The 22372-nt window shown below is 42.0% G+C and overlaps 1 protein-coding gene across 19 annotated transcripts in view; it reads left to right on the top strand.

The window, feature by feature from the left end:
• MAGI1 (membrane associated guanylate kinase, WW and PDZ domain containing 1) overlaps nucleotides 1-22372 on the top strand; it is a 631665-nt gene that overhangs the window by 599420 nt on the left and 9873 nt on the right. For 6 of the 19 annotated variants that reach the window (XM_032359366.1, XM_032359335.1, XM_032359328.1 and 3 more), the window contains 7 exons: nucleotides 2289-2372; nucleotides 5243-5334; nucleotides 7102-7294; nucleotides 9625-9918; nucleotides 12899-13102; nucleotides 21760-21853; nucleotides 21998-22058. In XM_032359366.1, coding sequence (XP_032215257.1) covers nucleotides 2289-2372; nucleotides 5243-5334; nucleotides 7102-7294; nucleotides 9625-9918; nucleotides 12899-13102; nucleotides 21760-21853; nucleotides 21998-22058 — 1022 coding nt within the window. The remainder of the gene's footprint in view (nucleotides 1-2288; nucleotides 2373-5242; nucleotides 5335-7101; nucleotides 7295-9624; nucleotides 9919-12898; nucleotides 13103-21759; nucleotides 21854-21997; nucleotides 22059-22372) is intronic. The other 13 variants (XM_032359374.1, XM_032359342.1, XM_032359429.1 and 10 more) reach the window with 7 other exon arrangements.

Below are 22372 nucleotides of genomic sequence, written 5' to 3'. Positions count from 1 at the left end.
TAATTGTAGTGATTTCATTGAACGAGTGTTTCCCAAAGAGGAATATTTTCACATTCTTTTTGCATTTCTGTCTAACCATGGGGCTCCTCCAATCAGTGGCCTAACTTCAGTTGATGTTGAGATATTGCTTTATTGACCAGGCTTTCGCTTTTCTCAATACAGGACACGTTTATGACTTTCTCATGTGTGAATTCTGGGATAAAATAAATCGTGTTCTGAAATCCTGGTCGGCATTGAGGATTGACAGACCCCCCTAACGCATCCATTTACTAGGAGACTCCAGCTCAAATGCCATTTTCACCTTGATGGAAGCAAAATTCCTAAAGAAATTGGGTATTTAACAAAAATTTGGTGTTTAATCAAATTTTCCAAAGAGTATTTTTTTAAAATAAATAGTAAAATATGTACTTTTACCCCACAGCCACATGCTTATTTAAGCATTGAAATTATTCAGGTGGCTGTCAGATGGAAATATTTGGAATGGGGCCAGTTTTGTCTTCACTTCCTATATCATCTATGGAATAGGATCCAGCAACCCAAATGAGAATCAATTTCTTTTTGGTGATTAGAGGTTCCATAATTGAGTGATCGTAGCAACCTAATTGATGTTAAGAGTCACATGGATTTCTCCCTCACCACTCAATGAGGGTAATGATGAGACTTCTCCCCCCCAGTGGTAGTTTGGTCTCTAGCACAGATTTTCTTCTTTTCACCGTACCTGCAAATGAATGTACCTCAGTCTTGTCTTTTTCTTTGTATTTTGTTTTATCCCAGATCTGTTTCTCCTATTCTCCTTAGATTGTTTTTTATCTTGTCCTTTCAGGTGGGGGAGGGAGGGTTTGTGGAATAGAATACGTAGCCTTGTTAGATAGGATTCCCTGCCCCTCCCGCAAGACATACTCAACATCCTACTCCAGGAAAAAAACAGGGAAGTGGAAGTCAGGAATAACACTTCAGTTGGACCTAGGTTATCCTCTTTTTGAAAATATATTTGTCTTCTCTTTCATTTTATGGTGAAGGGCAGTGTGAAGATTAACATCATCCCTGATCAGATTCCTTCCCGTGGTCTCAAGGCTGTGCAAAAACACCATATTCTTGAAGGGCCATCTGTCACAACACCAGTGTCAAAATGAATCCTTCTGAATTGCAGATGTGTTAATCAGTCCCTTTGAAGGGCTTCAATGTTTAATTAAAAACAAAGGCAAGCGTGGAAGTCCTTTAAAGCCATGTTGCCGGCTTTGTCTTTTCTCTAGGAACATATCAATTGCTCACATGTCTTGAAAAATGACACTGATGCAATCTTATTAGTACCTGTTCAGGAAGACCAGCTAGCATACACCAGTGTGTACTACAACAGAAAGTCTAAAGCTTGCCATTGAAACAGCACCTGTTCACAAAATCGTTTAGGAAGAAAAAAGTCAAACGCGATTGTGCCAACGTTGTAGACCTGTCCTATTCAGGAGAAACATGCTTACACATTTGGAATGGGTCAATGAGATGCTTTATTGTAGTGAGTTTAAGGATGTTAGTCGTACTTCTAGATTTTAAGAGCTGTGATGACAGTTCTTACTTGTGTTTTGTTCAGTTCTTGGCCAGATCTGATGATTTGTGTCTCTAAATAAAAGGCGACTCTGGGGGCGCCTGGGTGGCTCCGTCCGGTTAAGCATCTGACTCTTGATTTCAGACTGAGTCATGAGATCGATCTATGCTGGGCTCTGCGCTTGGGAGTGCGCAGGCGGCCTGAGATTCTCTCTCTTCCTCTCCCTCTGCCCCTTCCCCCCACCTTAAATTTTTTTTTGTAAAGACTACTTTGGTTGAATTGCCAAGAATTCATCTGAACAGGTATTAGTGCAAAAATGAATTCCATTCGGAATCTTTAAATAAATGCTTTGCTGTGGCAATAACAGAAGTACTTTTTTTTTTTTTTTTTCCAAAAGAAAATCAGGGCTTAGACAAACTTGAAGTTCATGACTTGATTAAAACAAGGTCAGACGAAAATGCATACTTGAGGGTATAATTAAATAGGAAGAGTCTGAGATGGTAACGGTAGTTGTATGAAATTCTCAGTGGAACAACTCTAAATACCAGCTTTTGACAAGAAAAGCGCTATGAAAAAAGGGGGTGGGGGGGAGCCAGAATCAAACTATAGTCTTTTAAAATCCACAGCAGCCGTGACCTTTACTGTGAAAGCTTAAGTGCACGTTCCTTATCAATCCAACCTACATTAAAATGAACTAAGAGAAAGCCCATACATTAAGCTTTGCAAAACTGTGAAATTAATATTGCAGCTATGTCACCTTCGCCTGCATCGGGATTGAGCAAGGGGGAAAGAGAGAGAGAGAGCAATTCCACGAGTTTTGGAGAATGTCAGAGTAAGGATCCGCTGAAAACTTTTCTTTCTCCATTATTATTCATACTGTCTGATGTTACCATGGCTGGGTGTGGGGTTGCTGGGGGACAACTCAGAAAGGGGAGGGAAGAAAGAGAACTGCTCCCAACAGAAGTGTTAGGGCACTCTTGTTGACCACGCACGGACCAAAGACAGGATGAAATAAAACGTGATGGGCACGTGGGATCTAAGTCTGGAACTTTGTGTCTGTAGTAATGGAGACACCAGGAGGTTTCTCTGCAAACCTGGTGATTCCATTCTTTGTAATTATCAAAGGAAGTCTTTTGACTGCTTTGTTGAGTTGTCCCTGGCATTACTAAAGGAGGTAACTGCAGACATTGTCCCCTCTGCAGGGGCTTACAAAGGAAGAAAACTGGACAAAGTTTTCTTAGTTCTTTTTGATTCAGTCTCACTCAAAAAAAAAAAAAAAGAAAGAAAAGAAAAGAAAAGGGTGATATTAATATCAGAAAGATAATTCTTCCCTGCTGCCTCTTGAAAACTCCATTCTTGTAAAATCTGCCCGAAATAAAGAAAAGATTAAAACATTTGTTGGGGACGGGGTGGTCTGGAATCTTCAGTGCCCCTGAGAAGACGTGGCAGCAGAGAACACAAAAGAGAGAAATCCTGTAATTCTGTAACACGGTTCCCCACTGCTTTATAGATTTGGGTACATGGAAATGGAATTTGTTTGGTGGAAGAATATAATGGTTAAAATGCCAAAGTCCACGTGCCAAAAGACTTTCTTTGTAACATGTCTGCGTTGGTGTATTGTGTCTGTGTCTGTGTTTTCCTAGCTCATCATTGGTATCTGCAACATCTTTGGTGTCCTTGGACATCTTCCTTTTCAACAGGAAGCTCTTCAAATAAATTTGCCGTTTCCCCCATTGATTCCCAGATGCCAGCGCTATTTTCCGATGGACTAAACTGTATGATAAGCCTACATCTTTTGGCCACAACCACCCATACATACCATGACATCTGACACCTAAACGAGCAAACGAAGGCAGAAACTCGCTACCTTTGGTATCCCCGTAGCATGAGCAAGTGTTCTTGTGTTAAATGATGCTGAGAAAAATGGATAGAGGCTGGAAGTCTCTGCAGAGATCCTTCCTTTATTTGCAAAGGGCTCAGCAGACTTAAGGCAGACTCTGCCAGGAACCTAGTGCTGGCCGGAAAGCACCCGTCGTCTATTTTGGAAATAATCCTCCTGCCTGAGTGAACCCAATACAAAGTCCCAACCTGATTTAATTTGTTGTTTCAGTAAGGCTATTAGAGCAAATACCCTGTAGCCAGCTACTCGAACAGAAAGAAAATATCATTATCTTAGCGTGCTCAAGAAAATATCTTTCTCTAGTTGTGTTGAGGGGAGTCCTATGACATAGTTAACTGCATGTTCCGTGGGGTCTTACAGCTTAGCCTCTGCAATTACAATAAAAAAGCAATGGGCATAAAGCACCCTGTAAAGCCCGCAGCATTAAGATAGCTCAGGCAAAAATACTGGATTCAACTTCTCTGACTTGTACTTACCTGTTCGTTTAGTTTCTTCTCTCTCTGTGTATTCATATACCGTACATTTGAAGGCAGTGGGTGAGTCACTCTTGCCAACTTGAAATCCCAACAACTGCCTTCTTCCCTACCTCACTGCACAAAATTGAAGAAGACGAGAACTAAACTTTCAGGCCTACACATTCCTTCAATCCCGAACCCCATTAATTAGGTAAACCAGAAAGTAGGTAGAACAGTATTTGAAATTCTCCTTTAGGGTTCACTGCCACTGAACCAATTTTTTCTTTAAGTAAAAGATGTATCATTTAAAAGACCATAAAACACACTCTTGTATACATTAAAATATGAAAGAAGAATTAACGAGAAATGACTTTTGTATTACCTTAGTGAAGTGACAGAGTCGTGGTACATAGAACAGATTCAGGTAAATTTCAGGTAGAGTGAGCATCGTCTCATAGAAATGATTTTTCTTCTAATAAATTAGGTTTTTATTTTATAGCTCAGGTCCTTACTGAGTTTTCAGAGTAAAACACCCAGCTACTGGATATTAAGTTGAAACTTAGAATTTTAAAATCTCACAGGCAAATTCTGGAGCAAAGCCCTCATTCCAGAGATAAAATGAGAAAATACGGAAATTTGAGATTGAACATTTTTGTAGTCACCATTCGTGTTGAGACTATGGAAGCCTGGCTCCTTTTTGGTAATACGACTGAAATCATAATAAACTTTGAAAACTGGAAATATTAGGATGCCCAAGAGTAACTTTTGGCAAAAATGATCTAACAAAATCAAATTATTGGGTTGCCGATCTTGATTATTCTAAAGCAAGAAAAAGTGACGTCTTTCAAAGGCTGAAAACTCTTTTTCGCTCTGGCTGTTTTCTTTCACCCGCTGCTCGGTATAACATCAGATGACTTATCAGGGCTTCTGAGTCCCCAGAGCAAGCTTCTGTTTCCATGGTCACTGTGACTCAGATGTGAGCACCCACTTTGTGGATCAGCACAGGGCGATTTTAATTTACTTAAATTCTCTGGCAACAATACCAAGGACAGTGGACAACACTGACTTCTGGCTTAGTCCGGGATAATGGCTTGGGCTTGATTAGGAATTATCAAACAGTGATTAGTCCTTTGATAAAACGTAGGGCTTTGTGACCGCTCCCACTGTTTGTTTCCGCCTAGTGTCCTCTTGTAATTTTATCCACCCAGATTATTTTGCTTCCTTCTCTGTTGGAAAGCTGTCATCTGCTCAAGCATCATCAGGATTGTTCTATAACTGTGTTCACCTTAAGGGTATGCTTCCTGCCATCAGAGAAATCACCCCCCTCTTCTTCTTTCTTCTCTGCAGTTCCGGACTACCAAGAACAGGACATCTTCCTGTGGAGAAAGGAGACTGGATTTGGATTTAGGATTCTGGGTGGAAATGAACCAGGGGAACCTGTGAGTCTCTTGTGTACCTCTGTTTTCTAAGATATCGAAGCAAATTGACAGCAGTGGCAATTCACTAAGATTTGAGTCCAGCTAGGTGCACTACGGACTGTTGTTGCATTTCAAGAAGTGTGAGTGAGCTGTCGGGTTTTGTGGAGCTCCTTTTGTCTTGAGGAAGAAGAGACTAGTTCCCTTCTTTAAAGTTTGTACGCGTGGCAATATTAAAAGTGGCAGCTCCAGCACCTGGAGCTCCCCACCCAAGAAAATGAAAACAAAAAGCAAAATAATAGGCATCAACTAATAAAACAACAGGCTTGGGCCAGATCTGTTAAATTGGCCGGCAGGGAGTGGGCTTTGAGTATTGAGGAGCTAATACATAGAGAGTGCTTGAGGAGACCTGAAGATCAGAGGCCATAGGACCACTGTCTTCACAAAGGTGGACAAAGAACTCTGAACAAGAATCAGGAGACATCCTACCTCCCTGACCCTCAGTTCCCTGACCTTTAGAATAAATCCAGGAATGTTGTAAAAGGAGAAGAGAGGGGCACCTGGGTGGCTCAGTGGGTTAAAGCCTCTGCCTTCGGCTCTGGTCCTGGTTCCAGCGTCCTGGTCCCAGCCCCGCATCGGGCTCTCTGCTCGGCAGGAAGCCTGTTTCCCTTCCTCTCTCTCTGCCTACTTGTGATCTCTGTCTGTCAAATAAATAAATATAATCTTTTTAAAAAAAAAAAAAAGGAGAAGAGAAAACTAAAGATAAACACTGTTAATTTCCTTATCATAAAAACAGCTGTTATTTTTTTGAGCACTTAAACTATGTGCCAGACCCCACGCTAATGGCTTTTAACATGCATTTTCTCATTTCTCCATCAAGTCCCAGAATGTAGCCCCAGGTTCCAAATTATCAAATAAAGACACAGAAGGGTTAATCAATGTACTCAAGATCATAACCTTAGTAAAGGGGAGGGACAGGAGAGGGTCTGACTTCAGGGTCCACATTCTTAACCACTCCTTTGTCAAAGTTCTTTGTAAACTGTAAATACCACCTAAAGGTAGTTATAGCATTATTATCTAGTGAGGAGGCAAGGAAAACACAAATATATTCACTAAGGTTTAATGAAGGGTGAATGTAACAAGACACTAACTATAAAGACAGCTCTGCATGCCACTGCTGAAAGTACAGAAATGGGATGTCAAACCAGACTTTGCATGATTCATTGCCTCATTGAGCAGAGTATTTACGGTACATTCCCTATTGCTAGGCATAGAGCTGGACCTCTAAAGAAAAGTAGTATTACTATTATAATTTCCAGAGTTTTCCAGAAGGAGGGTTCTAAGGTAAACAGAGAAGAGATTTTTGCAAATGCAGGAATAAAGCAATGTATTTCTACAAAAGGGAAAAAGATCGAGTCCTCCCCAGACCCCAGATAAAGTCAAGGAATCAACCAAGAAAACAGTTACTTTCGGGACGCCTGGGTGACTCAGTCAGTGGAGCAGGCAAGTCTTTATCTCAAGGTCGTGGGTTAGAGCCCCATATGGGGTGTAGAGATTACTAAAAAGAATAATAACAAACTTAAAAAAAAAAAAAGAAATAGTTGCTTTTCCATTTAAGAATTACTGTAGCACCTAACACAATGGCCTGGGACCCAATGGGTGCTTAATAAATTTATGGCACAGAAGCAGACATGAATGAATGAATTGAATTGTTCTCAGAAATGTGAAGGCCATCAGTATAATAGTAAACCAAAAGGTCAACGTTTCATCCATCATCCAATTACTCAACAGATTTATATCGGTCATATCGTACCGCTGGGTGCTGCTGATACAGACGGCCGCCTGAGGTCTGGGGATGAATTAATCTGTGTGGATGGGACACCGGTAATTGGAAAATCACACCAGCTTGTGGTCCAGCTTATGCAACAAGCTGCCAAGCAAGGCCACGTCAACCTCACAGTGCGGCGTAAAGTGGTGTTTGCAGGTATGTTTTCATTTATCCCGTTAGACAGCGCTTTGTCACTGGATGCACAGAAGAGGTCCCCTTCCCGCGTCTGCCTCCTCAAGCATCTATTTTAGCAAATCTTTGCAAATGTGATTAAGCTCAGACTTTCCAGATGGTTTGCTTCTCTCAAATCCGGCACAACTCCTGTCATTCAGAAGTACTTTGAAGTGCCATTCATGCACATTCAGCAAAACCTTCTAGAAGAGGACTGGTTGAATACATACTCCCTGTCCTCATCTCCCTGCCAACCAGAACTTAGTCACCTCTCCATCTGATGTTAATTCTCAACCAAAAAGGTCATTATAAAAGGCAGGAATGCTATAGCTTCAAGGTACAAGAACAAAAATTAGTTTTGTGCCACCAAATAAGCTTAAAAAAAGTTAGTGATGCCTTACTCTGCTGTTGCCTGTCATGGGTGAGAAGCCAGTATTTGTTTCCTCTGTAGGAAAGCTGTAGCGATGGCTGGTTCTTGGCCATCTTTGACCCTTTCCCCCCTGCCTGCAAGCTTTAAAGTACTTGGGTTCTCAAAACATACACACCCTTTCCAGCTCAACTCAAATAAAACCTTCCCTGTGAAACCCTCAGAAGTTCCCTCCTCCTTCCAAGTGCCTTCCCGTTTTGGCATTCCTTCCTTGCCATTTTTGTGAATCATGGTTTCCTTTTGTATCAGAATCTGCCATTTTGAGACAGCTCGTTGTGTAACCGTCTCCTTCCCATTCACTCACCGACGTCTTGAAAACACACGCCACATGGGATGTTCACTGTCGGCAGCCCCCAGCTCAAAATAGTCAAGACAGAATGCAGAAAAAGCAGACTGTTGTATTACTTGAATTACTGAAGAAATATGACATGAAATATTGTCATTTCTTCAGAATATTTGTGAAACACATGCTTACAAATGAAATTAACTGGCCCAGTGTTGAAAAAAAAAATTGTCTAACTCACTTACGTGGCATGTAATTAATTATAGAATTAAGATATCAGATTCCAGTGTGAGAGTCCTACCTTACTGAAACCGTGAAAAACAGTGTTAATCAGTCATGGATTATGCCCAGAGAGCTCACTGATGGCCTAAGAATATTTCTTAAAATGGTATTCCGTGCAGTCAGTAGCAGTCAGTTAGAAATAGCTTTTGAGATGGGATGAAAACGTTCGATTTCACTGATCCAAATAAAAAGAGCCATGTGATTTTTGTTTGTTTCAGATTTATTTCTTAAATATTAAATATTTGGGGGTTTTAGCACTAAGTCAAAGGCATGTTAAATCTGCAAGAGACATTAGACTGCATGCAATAAGCCGGTCACAAAAGGGCAAACCTGGTGTGAGCCCCTTATATGATAGACCAAGAGTAGTCAGATTCATAGAGACAGAAAGCCAAATGGTGGTTGCCAGGGGTTGGGGGAGGGAGGAATGGTTTGTTAGTGTTTGATGGGTACAGAGCAGCAATTTTGGAAGATGAGGTTCTGGAGATGGATGGTGGGGATGGTTGCACGTTGCTGTGACTGGACTTAATGCCACTGAACTATAAACTTAAAAATGGTTAAGGTGGTAAATTTGATGTTTTGTATGTTTTACCACAATAAAAAGAAATATATGAAGGAAGAAGCTTCGGGAATAAATGTCATAACACAAAACCTGAACACACATTTTGTGTGTGGCATCAAACCTGGGTCACTCCTGCTTATTATTTTGGCTGTTTTGGTGTGCTTTATCCTGTCACCTGATGGAACAATGAAACGGGGACTCTGAGGAAGGCTGACATACCCAGGAGTGTGATCAGAGTAGGCAATGACATTTGGAAAGTCGGAAGAGAACCTAAGTGTACTTCTGATGGGTGTTGTCAAGAATCCCACCGTATGGTAACTTTAATGGTCCAGTCAACCAGCCCAGTCCCGTGCAATGGAAAAATGGAAAGCAGCGCTGTTTGGCAGGCTGAGCCGCCATGTGACTCTTGAGGGTAATGACAGGTGAATGGGCGCTGAGATCTGTGCTGTAAAAGTGGGGGTCCTCACAGGTGCGGACCACACCCGCGCTTCTGCTCCCCTTCCTCTGATTCGTGCCCTGGGAAGCAGTTCAGAGGGGCTAGTGGCAGCCACGTGGAACCTGAGAGCGGATGCTGACATTCAGTAGGTTGTGGTCCCCTGGGCTGCCTTCCCGTGGGCTCCTGGCAGCAGCTGCTGGACACGAGCTACTTAATGGAGAAGGGGCTGGGGCCTCCTTGCAATGCTGCGGCGTGCGGGCTGCAGGAAGGCGGAGCAGGAAGGAGGGTGGCTGAGTCGGGCCCCCCACCCTCTCTCTCTCTCCTGCAGCCCCCAAAGCCGAGAACGAGGTGCCCTCGCCGGCCTCCTCCCATCACAGCAGCAACCAGCCCGCCTCGCTGACCGAGGAGAAGCGCACCCCGCAGGGCAGCCAGAACTCCCTGAACACGGTGAGCTCCGGCAGCGGGAGCACCAGCGGCATCGGCAGCGGCGGCGGCGGCGGCAGCGGCGTGGTCAGCACTGCCGTGCAGCCCTACGACGTGGAGATCCGGCGCGGCGAGAACGAGGGCTTCGGCTTCGTCATCGTGTCCTCGGTGAGCAGGCCCGAGGCCGGCACGACTTTTGGTGAGTGTCCCGTCCGCTCCCCCGGAAGCTTCCCCGGCTGCCCGCGGCGAGCGCAAGGGCGTTGTGTTGGGAAGGAAAGAGGGCCAAAATCTCATTAACAGAAATGCCTTCATGCTTTTCGCTGCAGGTAATTAAAGTCTTAATTGGGGATGGAGAGTCTGTTCCATAGCTTTTCCCCTCCTGAAGGTTGGATTTCTTTCCTTTTAACCTTTCGACTTCCATGCAGAATGCCTGTTCACGCGCACACAACCTTCATAAATGAAATTTGCTTGAAATTTGAAGAGCGACCCCTTGCTAGTGTAGAGTGAAAAATCATGGGCAAAGAATGCCTTTGTGAGGTCTTGAGTAGGATATAGCTCACCAGTTGGAAGTTTTGGGAATAAGCATATGGCTATAAAAATGCCTAGGGAATAGTACCAATAGAGAGTCAACATCATCACATGAAGTTCCCGGTCGACCTTACTGTGTCGTTTCGATACTCTGTCCACATCTGAAATTTTTAATTGTTAAAAACAATATTTTTACCATTATCTGCTTAAGAATCTAGTTAAGATCTGAGTTAAGAGCCGTTTGTCTTCACTGCCCTTGAATCCCAGCAGGGCTGATTTTTCCCATCTTATCCAGATGTTGGGGGTTCTAGCAGAATATGGAGAAATGCAGTTGTCACCCTCTCAGAAGGTTAACAGATGGGTATACTAGCAAAGGCAAACAAGACCCACATGAGTCCAAGAAACTAGTAATCTGTGAATCTATTAACAGATTATAAAAATGTACTCTAAAAATGACCCATCTTCATCATTAGATAAAAAGTCATCTGTTAATCCCCCAAGCACATTTGTTCATTAATACCGAATTGGGTGGGAGATGGGGAAGGGCTGTGCAGGCTTTGAAATTTACTCCGCTGCTTCCCAAATGACTTGTCCACAAGAGTCTGATAACCAGTGGCCCAGGTCACTGGTGACTGAGATCAGGCAAGGTGCTCCTTTCTTTCAGCTTTCTGATCCAGTAGAACTCCGTTTACCATCATGTAGTCTTTGTATGCTGCTTCCTGCTAAAGCATTTCCCCTGAGGTCTGTTCACTTGGAGACTGAGTCAGTCCAGTCTATGCATGTGTGGCTACAGTAACAAAAACCATTACTAACAGTGCTTTTGGGAGCTCCATTAACGAGTTATCACGGCATGTCATGAATGGATGACTGGACACCAAGGCGAGGTTTTGGGGGTTTTGTTTGTTAATTAATTTGGGGGACTTTTCTGCTTAATTTAAAAATCTAAAGAAAGGCAAGGAGGGAAGAATTCCCATTGCTATCTTCAGATCTACAATTTGATTGTCCCCGTGCACCCCCTATGTCTTCAGGATTTCTGAATGGTCGGTTTCAGTTTTACAATGAGATAGATCTGTCAGGAGGGAGGCTCTGTTATTTAATGAATATCAATGTTTTCTCACAATCTGGTCTGTGATCGTTTTCCTCTGGCTCTTCTTAAACAAATTCCGCTTTCCCTAATACCTTGCATGAGACTTCTGTTTCAGACTACGCAGAGCTTTCCTCACACCAGCTGTTTGATACCGTTCTCACTGGGGTTGTCCATGGAGAGGGGTTCCACTTAATCTGGACCTTGGATTTGAGTATGGAAGCCTACCAGACCTGCCTTTTGGATTCCAAAAGACCGTTGGCTTCCTTTTTAAAGATTCTGTGGCCTTGACCTTACATGCAATGATACACACTCAGGCAAAGATGCTGAAAAATCAAAGAAATTATAATGGCCCCCCCGTATTTTATCCTCAAGGTCCAAATTATGACAGAAGTGCCTGCTTGGTTAGTTTCAGTGTCTCCCACATTCATATTATCATCCTTTCCAAAAGGTGACTCCTCTGCATAACTAGCTTCACAGTCCTCAGAAAGATGAATTCTCAAAATAGGTCAGCGTGCATTTGATGGCAGACCCTATGTCAGGACTCAAAGCCAGTCTCCCTTCCCTCTCTAGAAGTTAGCGGTACTTGTGGTTGTGACATGGGGTGCCTCAGAGTGCAAGGAAAGCTTTCCTCTTCACATGTATTTTTCCTGGTTTTCACATCATAGATGTGCAATCACTGATCATGAGAAAGGAAATGATCAAAGGAGAGGGCTGAAGAAGGATTTGAACCTAGCTTTGGATCACTGTCCTTAGCCTGAGTAGATACCAGGTTTTCAGAGTCCTAGGAGGGGATTTTTGTGAGGAAGGAGGAGGATTTCAGACCTAATGAGCCATCGTCGGGGGGCGGGGGCGCTACCCTGAAAGCATACAGGATGGGCTGATTGAACAAAGGTCATAAAAGGAGAAATAGGGGTCACGCTTGGATGGCTTTGTTGGCTTATGTCTTGTAATTGTGCCTTTTTCCTAAAGCTTTCATCATTCTGGATAGAAGGCAACAAGACTAAGTGTTTGTCCATTAGGTGTTTTCGGGGGGAATTTTGGTGGTAGCAGACGCTCGTGCCTTCCCAGACGTCTAGTGATTATTTTTTTTCTAAATGGAGAAAGAACAAAACATTGGCAGAAGCTTAAACAGCAGCTGGCAAAAATGAAGCGACGCGAACACGGAATGTGTAAAAACATCCATCCCAGCGCTGGGCTTCACATTTGCAGACCCAGAATAAGCTGACAGCGAGTTATTTTGGGGCTTTTGAGAATCTCTGAAGTTGCTAAATCTCACCGATTTTGTCAGTGATCGAAGGAAGGAAGCTGGGGTTCTCCCCACATTTGGAGCGGGGCAGGGAGCACAGTGGGGAGGGGCCTCCGTAGGGCGGCAGCCCCTCCCATGCAGGCCCTGAGTGTTGCCCATGTTTTGACCATCGGCACAGAGCTCTCCTTTAATAACATTTGCTTAATGCTTTAATTAATTAACACTTAACCTTCTCTTTCCCTTTTCAACCCTTTTTCTCCTCCCTTCGCTATATTCCCACGTAACTTAAAAAAATAAAATAAACACTCCATACCAAAGCAGGCAATGCATGTGTGGCTATGCCTCACAAAATAGGTCGGATTATTGAGGGGAGTCCTGCAGACCGATGTGGCAAGCTGAAAGTGGGAGACCGGATCCTGGCAGTGAATGGATGTTCCATCACCAACAAGTCCCATTCAGACATTGTCAACCTAATCAAGGAAGCAGGAAACACAGTTACCCTCCGCATCATTCCCGGGGATGGTAAAGTATACGTCTTGTGTCTCTCATTCCCTCTCGAGCTCTTTCTGGGTCTCTTTCTCTCTCTCCCTCTGTCTCCCTGTCATCAGGATCCATGTAATAGAAAAGGGTTGACTGAGAGGCAGGCGCACCCCTCCCTAAGGAGCATACCCATCCTACAGATGTAAGCCACCATTGCTAAACCCCGCCCCCCCCTTTTACGTAATCCTCTGCCTGTGACCCTGTGTTGCTGCAGATACAAACATTGCAGAAAATCTTAACTTTCCCTGTCTTATTTTGGTTTTGGTACCCTTGTCCTTACAATGATAGAGTAGTTTGAATACAGGTGGTAAAGATCCTCTGATGGTCTATCTGAAAATCATTTAAAGTTTTGTTTTGTTTTGTTTGTTTTAAATCACTAAAATTTAACTGTATGAAGGGTGCCTGGCTGGCTCAGTCAATAGAGAATGCGACTCTTGATTTCAGAGTCGTTGAGTTCAGCCTATTTAAAGACAAATTAATAAATTAAATAAAATAATTTTTTTAAAGATCTTTTCTATTTATTTGACAGAGAGAGAGATCACAAGTAGGCAGAGAGGCAGTGGGGGGGGGGGGGGAAGCAGGCTCCCCGCTGAGCAGAGAGCCCAATGCAGGGCTAGATCCCAGGATCCCGAGACCATGACCTGAGCCAAAGGGAGAGGCTTAACCCACTGAGCCACCCAGGTGCCCCTAAATAAAAACTAAAATTTAACTGTATGATATGGTGACACCACAAAACCTACATGGTGACAATTCAGAGCAAATCCCTTTTTTTTTTTTCCAGAATAAGTGAATATATGAAAGGTTTTTGTTGAATAAGAGATCCTTAGGGTTTGTGCCTACTTGGTTTGTCTAATTTTTGCATGTGGGTGAAAAAAAGAGTAAAACCTCTTTTTTGATAGGTTATATCTGCATTAAACTAGGCCTGTTTTTGTTTGTCAGTTCGCTTGATTATTTGGTTAAATTGAAATCTTGTTTCTTTTATGCCATTGGCGATTCTGCCCCCGAGGGGACATTTGGCACTGTCTGGAGTGGGTGCTAATGGGGGTTTAGTGGTTAAAGGCCAGGGATGCTTCCTAACCTCCTACAGTATATAGGATAGCCCCCACACAATGTGAAGTTATATAGCAGGAAGTATCAATGCTCATTATTCATTTCTTTTTTAAGATTGACTTACTTATTTTAGGAAGAGAGGATATAAGAGTGAACGGGAGGAGCAGGGGTCAGAAGGAGGTGGGGAGAGAGAATATCAAGTGGACTGTGCTGGGCACAGAGCTGACACAGGATTCAATCTCACGATCCTGAGATCATGACCTGAGCCAAAACTGAGAGCTGACGCTTCAGTGAGTGAGCCACCCAGGCGCCCCACTCGTTATTCGTATTCAATAAAGATGAAGTTGATACACTGATGTCACTAAATATACATTCTTCAGAGAATTAAGTCCTGAATACGGACTTCAGCCTAAGCATACTTTGCCTTTGGGAGGAAAGTGCTACTTGTCTCAAATATTTCCATGTCTTTTTTGTTTGCAATTACTATATGTGTTATAAAATAAAATACATATTCTAAAAGTCAGTATTCTTCGAGAAGAAATGTGGTTTGAGGAGATAGTGTGATGAAAATTCTATGTCCTTGAGCCACCTGAGTGGCTCAGTCGGTTAAACATCTGCCTTCAGCTCAGGTCATGATCCTGGGGTCCTGGGATCGAGCCCCAAATCAGGCTCCCTGCTCAGCATGGAGTAGGCTCTTCCCTCTCCCTCTGCTCCTCCCCCTTGCTTGTGCTCTCTCTCTCTCAGATAAATAAAAAAGATCTTTAAAAAAAAAAAATCTGTCCTTGATCTGTAAAATAAGAAAATCAGAGATTTTATCTGAAAGTAATTCACCCAATGAATATTTGTCTAGTTGGTAGAAAGCAATCCCTATTAGTTTCAAATTCAAGTGGTATAAACTGTGCCTTTCAGAAAAAAAATAAATCCTAAACCAAACAATAAATATTTGAAAATTGTCGGTTCCAAAACCAGAGAATTTTCTCTGAGCCAAAAATACCCCATACCAAATGTGGAGGAAAAAATAGCTCCTTGATTGCTGTTCTTCACCCTGCCTCAGATGCATGGTAATTTACCATGTGGTTTGAGGGTCCATTCCCCCAGTTCACCACTCTGGAAGGCAATTGCAATTTAGGAATGTGATCACAGGATGATAGAACATAGGTTCCTAATGGAAAGGATGAAGGAAGCCAAAAAAATTAAGTGAGAAGTGGTTGAGAGAGCCAAATGTAGTATATAAATTTAGATACATCTATCTACATGCCGTACAGAGATTTCAAAAAACGAATCCAGAGGAATGCAACACAGGCATTGAGTCGCTGTGTCTGTATTGGTCAGTCTTAATATGGGAAGGATAATGTCCAAAGAAGGAAGGAAGGAAGGAAAGAAAGTAACTCCTTGAGGGAAGGGCTTAGAAAAAGAGTTTGAAATCAGGAAAGATACAAATATGCAAAAGCAACTTATACTACTGTGCACATACTAGGTATTGACTTAATTTAATAAAACACAATGGAAACATTTTGGAAAATCTGAACACCAAAAAAAATATAGTGCAAGGTCAATTATTCAGTACTGGTTGTGAGTAAAAAGGCATTTTTTTTTTTTAAACTTCAATACTTAATATGAAATTCAGCTAGACACATCATATACTCTCTTGGCTAGAAGTAAATGTGACAGCTGATACAATGTAGTTGAGGACCCACATGCTACCCAGGATGTGATTTCATCCCAAGATACTGCAGTAGTTCATTGCCATGATAATAAAACTCTTCATCAATTACTCTGTAAATTTCAGAAGCCAGGTAAAGGAAATCAAGTTTGACAGAGGGTGGGTTTCTGATGCTCATCTTCTTAATGGAGCCAAAAATGGCTGCCTTGGAAATTAAAACTGAGGCAGGGGAGTCGGATTTCTGGAGAAATGTTGGAATAATCCAGGAGAAGTTTGCAAACACTTAGAAGACAGAGTGACCATGAATGAAAGTCTGATGAAGGGAACCACATGGCAGATCACTTCCTTTCTGCAAAGGTGTGTTAGAAGTGGAGAACTGCAGAATAAAAGGGAGTTTCTGTTAGGGACTTCTGCCCTCCTTTTCACATGAATGGTTAATTCATCAAGTAGCCCAAAGACTGTTCGTGTTGTGGTCTTTGCAAGGAGACTGAAGTTCTTAGAAACCCATGTTATCCCAAGTACTTTGATCAGAAACCCTGGGAGGCACTTTAAGAAGATGGGGAAACACGCTGTCTTTTGGGTAGAGCACAGAACCCACTCGGGATCCACTTCTTTCCCTAGCTCCTGGTACCTAATTCTTTTCTTTCTTGTCATTGTTGTACTTTCTCGACTTATTTCTGTATTTTCCCTAACTCTGCTTCTCCCATTTCTCTGTGCTCCCTTCAAACAAAGATTAGGAAACATGACTTTTCCTTTATTTGGCTTACTCTGTTCCTAGAAGGCCTGTCTTCCCACATCTTGGACAGGGCTAGATCAAGGGTCCTCACCTTGTCTGCTTTTAACTATCTTTGGGACCAGAGTGGGAGGTGCAACAGAGGCAGAACATTTTGTCCTATGAAATGTGGGCAGAGGATAATAAATATGTAAAGGCAGCACAGAAAGGCCCAGAGGAATAGCCAAACATACTGAATCTGACACCTGACAAGTCAAGTCCCACATGTTTCCTACCACTCACCTTCTGTAGAAATAGTCTGTGAAACCTGGGTGGGAATGAGACTTTAATCAGACAGGGCAAACCCTTGACTTATTCAAACTAACACAGAACCGTCCATATGAATCAAGTTCTAGATATTTATAAAATAAGTTACTTATATTAAGTCTTAAATTCAGACCACTCTGATTCAAAGTATTTGTTATATAGAAGGTAAGGGCATGGCAACCCAAACATGGCTATTTCCTTGGCAAAGGCATAGAATGGTAGAAGTATCTCAATAGAAGGCTCTCTGGTTCCAATAGCTTGCAAAGGGATAGGGGTAAAAGGAAGAGGGTTCCAACCATAACACATGTTGGAAGTCTCCCAGAGCTTCTAATGTTTATGGGATTCAAATTTTCGAACACTTCCTTTAGATATTTATTACATGTGTATTTATGCATTCAAATATTTATGAAAGAAATGGTTGTATCCTTTGTTGATTTGTTTGGCTCTATAGTGTGGATTCCGTACCGCACACTAAAGGTATTAACATGGGGTCTAGGTTGGAACTGTAATCACTTGTCACGGAGATACTGAAACCCAAGGTAGAAGCTCCTGTCAGAAGTTAGTGCCCTGGGGCGCCTGGGTGGCTCATGGGTTAAAGGCTCTGCCTTCGGCTCAGGTCATGATCTCAGGGTCCTGGGATCAAGCCCCGCATAGGGCTCTCTGCTTAGTGGGGAGCCTGCTTCCCTTCCTCTCTCCCTCTGCCAGCCTCTCTGCCTTCTTGTGATCTCTGTCAAATAAATAAAATCTTTAAAAAAAAAAAAAAAAGTTAGTGCCCTGATTTAGCACAACACTGTGATACTGCCTTGAGAGCCAGCATATGCTTTGCTTGAGACTTGATTGATATGGAAAGTGTAGTAATATCTATTTTCATTCCTCTGAGAGAACTAAAGTAGGTGTAAACACTGTTTAATAAATGATAGAGGACACTTTCTGGAATTTATCATAAAAATAGCTAATCTGTCCATCTATCTTGGAGTTTTAAAAGTCAAATACATTGACATCCATTCATAATAACTGCTGGAGGAGGCTCTTTTATCTGGCCCTTGTTATATGGGGCAAGTTTTATTTGGGGATGGAGCTGTAGATCTGTGGTAATGGCCTTTATCTCTGTATTTTAAAAAGCTAGAGAGAATTTCAACACATAAAATCTTGGTATAATTCTAAATGAAGACTAGAAAGTTTAATAAAAATAAGTATAACTTTATTGAAATAAAAGCATCCTGGAAATCCAGGGTATGCTAAAAATTATTTAAGTGCTTAGAAGATGGCTCATGAAATCTTGAGTCAAAGCAGAGTATTTTGTTTTTTAATTAAGCTGTGATAGTTGGTGGTATTTATGCAGTAAGATAAAGGCACTGCTTATTTGAAACAAACACACCAACCAATTAGATAGGATTTCCTTGATACTGACACATAATTCCCTTGTCAGTGGGAATAAGACTGGATGACTTTGGGCGTGTTACCTACCTTTCCTAAGCCTAAGTGTCTCCATCTGTAAAGGGGGGGGAATAACTGCCCCAATTTCATTGAGTCATAAGAATGAAATGAAATAGGACATGTGGAAATGCACTTAGCACAAAGCTTGGCACTTCGTAAACTATCAAGAAATGGTGGTGGCTCAGAGATTAAGAAATACAGCAATAGGAGGAAAATTCGGTGTGCTCCAATAATCATTTGCATATAAATGTTAATTTTATAAATGCTTAAAGTTAATCTTCAAAACAGATTTGCATATAAATATGCAGAAAATAGCAAGCGAAAGATAGGAGGAAGATTAATAAAAGAATTCTATTTATATGTGTATTGAGTGATTATCTGTCATAACTCATCAACTCATGAAAGCACAGAAATTAAAAAAAAAAAAAAAAAAACGTTTCAGAATGGGACCTGATCTGCCTTGAAAAACCCTAGCTACCAAAAACACACAAGAACTCAAAAGGGGAACTCCTGCACAATTCAGTAATTATAATCACTTTAATTACAAGGAAACGTTCTTTTTGGTATCCTGATTATGATTTCCCCACGGCCCGAACAATCTTGTGATTTCCCAGAGAGTCTCCATAAAATTAATTACAATGAGCAATATTAATTTTTTTAAAGGACCAATACAGGGGTTGATGGAACTTCTAGTGAATCATATTGATAGGCAGTGCAGCCTCTGAGTCCGTTGTTCTGACACAGTGGGTGTACTTTATGGAAAATCACATAGATTTATCACTTGGTTGTGCCAGTTAACTGCACTCATCAAAATGCACTAATAATACGGTTTTAATATTGTAATAACAGTAATAAATACATGCTCCCAATAAAAAATGTGCTAATCGTCTTTTGCATCGTTTTTAAGTGCCAGGCACTATCCTCAACACTTTGCTCTCAGATGATCTTTACACGAATTTTCTTGGCTACTTCTGTTGTCCTGCAGGGACAGACAAGAAAACTGAGGCATAGGAAGTTTACGTGACTTTGCATAAGTCCCAGCCTGTAAATGACCGAGCTGGGAGTGCACACTGCCAGACATTCTGAGTCTGGAAGCTGACCTCCTAATGGGACAGCTGCTTCCCATGAAGCCTGAGGAACACCACCTCCCCAGCTCAGGGGGTTTGCAAGGTACATTGGCATAGTATAGGCTCTGATTATGCTCGTAGGGAAAACAAAATACAGACACACAAAAACACTTCCCTCTATTTCACCCATTATTTCTCATCCTTAATTGACCACAGGTTCCTTTCCCGCAGAATCTGTAGGTTTAAACAGACCACGGGAAACCTGTCCTAAAAGATGAACTGGATTCACTTTACAGTTTACTTGATCTAGTTACATTTTCTTATTAAACTTGTGCCTTAGCTCTCAGCATCCTGGACTTTATGTGTGGAATATAGACTGTTAAAATCATAATTCAACTCTCTCATTTTGCAGAACATTTAAGTTTCCATGATAATAAATCAAAAGTAGAAGTGGCAACAGGGGCCATAGGTGCAATAAAGGTGTATGGAGTGCTCATGGTATGTCATACTCTATGAAGCTTTCCATATACTATTATCAAAGAGGAGAGCTACGTTATCATCCCCTTCCATCAGATGAAGAAAATAAGGCATACAGCTAATGAATGGGAAGGTGGATTGGATCTCAAGGCCATGATTTTAACTGTGTAATGCAATAAAATAACAGGAAGCAAGACCCAAGCTGAGTTAATATCCTTAGGAAACTAAAATGGAGGGGCGCCTGGGTGGCTCAGTGGGTTAAGCTGCTGCCTCGGCTCAGGTCATGATCTCAGGGTCCTGGGATCAAGCCCCGCATCAGGCTCTCTGCTCAGCAGGGAGCCTGCTTCCTCCTCTCTCTGTCTGCCTCTCTGCCTGCTTGTCATCTCTCTCTGTCAAATAAATAAATAAAATCTTTAAAAAAAATTAAAATGGAAGATAGACCATAAGGAATTGGGATTTCAGGGATGCTCTGTCACCCAGGATTACGAGGGAGAAGAGATGCAGTCCAGGTATCCCAGGTGGGACTACTTCACACATTTTCCCATAGAATCTTTGTTATGCATTAGGGTGAGTATATGTAATCTGCAAGCATTAGAATGCCTACTATGAACTGGTGGACTCCTAGAAACTTGCAGAATTCACTGCACACTGTGCTTTAAATAGGCATTCATAGGCTAATCTGAGAACCTAATGACCACATTTAGTATTTTTTTATTTTTTTAAAGATTTTTTTTTTATTTTTTTATTTATCAGAGATCCCAAGTAGGCAGAGAGGCAGGCAGAGAGAGAGGAGGAAGCAGGCTCCCTGCTGAGCAGAGAGCCCGACGCAGTTCTCGATTCCAGGACCCGGGGATCATGACCTGAGCCAAAGGCAGAGGCTTTAACCCACTGAGCCACCCAGGCGCCCTTTAGTATTTTTCTCGATAAGAAAATGTATGCCAAGTTCCAAACAGTCAATCTAAAAAGTGCAACTTGCTCATAATTGCATGCTATCTGCCTTGATCTTAATGGAGAAATAATTAGTAAAAGGCTATATAACCATTACTATGTAAGTGATTCCATTTTAATATATGCGTGTTGGTGTGCGGTCTATAGGGCATGCTTGTGAGCGTTTTCAAATTCTGGATCTCCACACTTCTAGAGATTAATGAAGTTGCTTATGAATGTGGTTAGTGGAGAAGAAAGTCCATTTCCATAAGAATGTAATCATATTCATTACATTCGGGTGGCTTCATGATTTATACAACTGATATTTACAAACTCCGGCTCTGACTAATGCACGTTTTGGAATTCATCTTCCGTCAGTGACGCTAGATGAGATCTGCGAAGAACCCCGGTTTCCTGTTGTGCTTCATTGGAAGCAGTGAGGAAGAAGGCAGACGATTTGTGTGTGCGCGTAGTTAACAAGATGTTAGCACACTTCTGATTTTAATATTCACCTGAGGAAACCAAGCCGACTTACGAAACACTGCTGACAAATTGCGGGAAACATCAGTAGAGATTTACTATTTTTACTATTTTTTTTTTTACCATTAACCGGTACCATTCTGGGGAGAAGCAGTGCGGGCGTGGGTGCAGTGTTTTGACGGGACTGCTCTTTTTACGTGTGAGAGAGGGAGAGACACGTCCCCTGGGCACAGTTCTACAGTAGCCTGTTCTGGGGCAAACACTTCAGTTCATCTGTGGGGATGTCACTTGCGAGGAGGGTAATGGAGACTTACATGCCTCAGATCACAGATCTTAGAACGGTTCTTTTAGGTCTTCATTGTTTAGAAGTTCAAGTCAGAACTGCTTCACACAGTGACAGAGAAACCAGACTTGTCTTTCAGATATGGGACTTCTGCTTCCCTCCTGGTTTGATCTCTTCTCCAGGGCCCTCATTCTGTTATCCTGTCTCTCCCTGCAGAGTCTTCGAATGCCACTTTGCTGACCAATGCAGAGAAGATTGCCACCATCACCACCACACACACCCCTTCTCAGCAAGGGGCCCAGGAGACCAGGTCAGACATAACTTTAGTTGCTTTTGTTAGCTTTAAGGGAAAAAACTAACTGCTGGCCTGACGATACTCATCCTTGATATTTTTTTTTTCCCTTCCTGTTTCCCCCTTGGTTTGCTTTTACATTTATTTCTCTCCCTTTGGCAGGAATACCACCAAACCAAAGCCGGAATCTCAGTTTGAATTCAAAGCACCCCAGGCAACACAGGTGAGGGCCATTCTTCTTTTTCTCTGTTTGCTTCGCACATTTCCTTCCAACTTTCTGAAGCTATGTTTATGAGATATCTTTTATAAGATACTCTCAATTAAAATAAATAACCTTTTGTGAGAGGATATACTAAATATGTACTCACATTTCGTTGTCTAGGAAATGACATTTTATTTTACTACCTTTGAAAAATATTCTGAGATATCCTTTTCTAGGTGGGGAAAAAACAAAATCAAAAACCATAATTGCCTCAGGGACTGGCCAGCAGAGAAAGACAAAATCGTGAATAACTACTCATGGTATTCATAACTGTG

Source organism: Mustela erminea, chromosome 1, assembly GCF_009829155.1.
Source record: "Mustela erminea isolate mMusErm1 chromosome 1, mMusErm1.Pri, whole genome shotgun sequence".
NCBI lineage: Eukaryota > Metazoa > Chordata > Mammalia > Carnivora > Mustelidae > Mustela > Mustela erminea.
The sequence above is the reverse complement of the archived record's forward strand: the minus strand, read 5'-3'. Positions and strand labels throughout refer to the sequence as shown.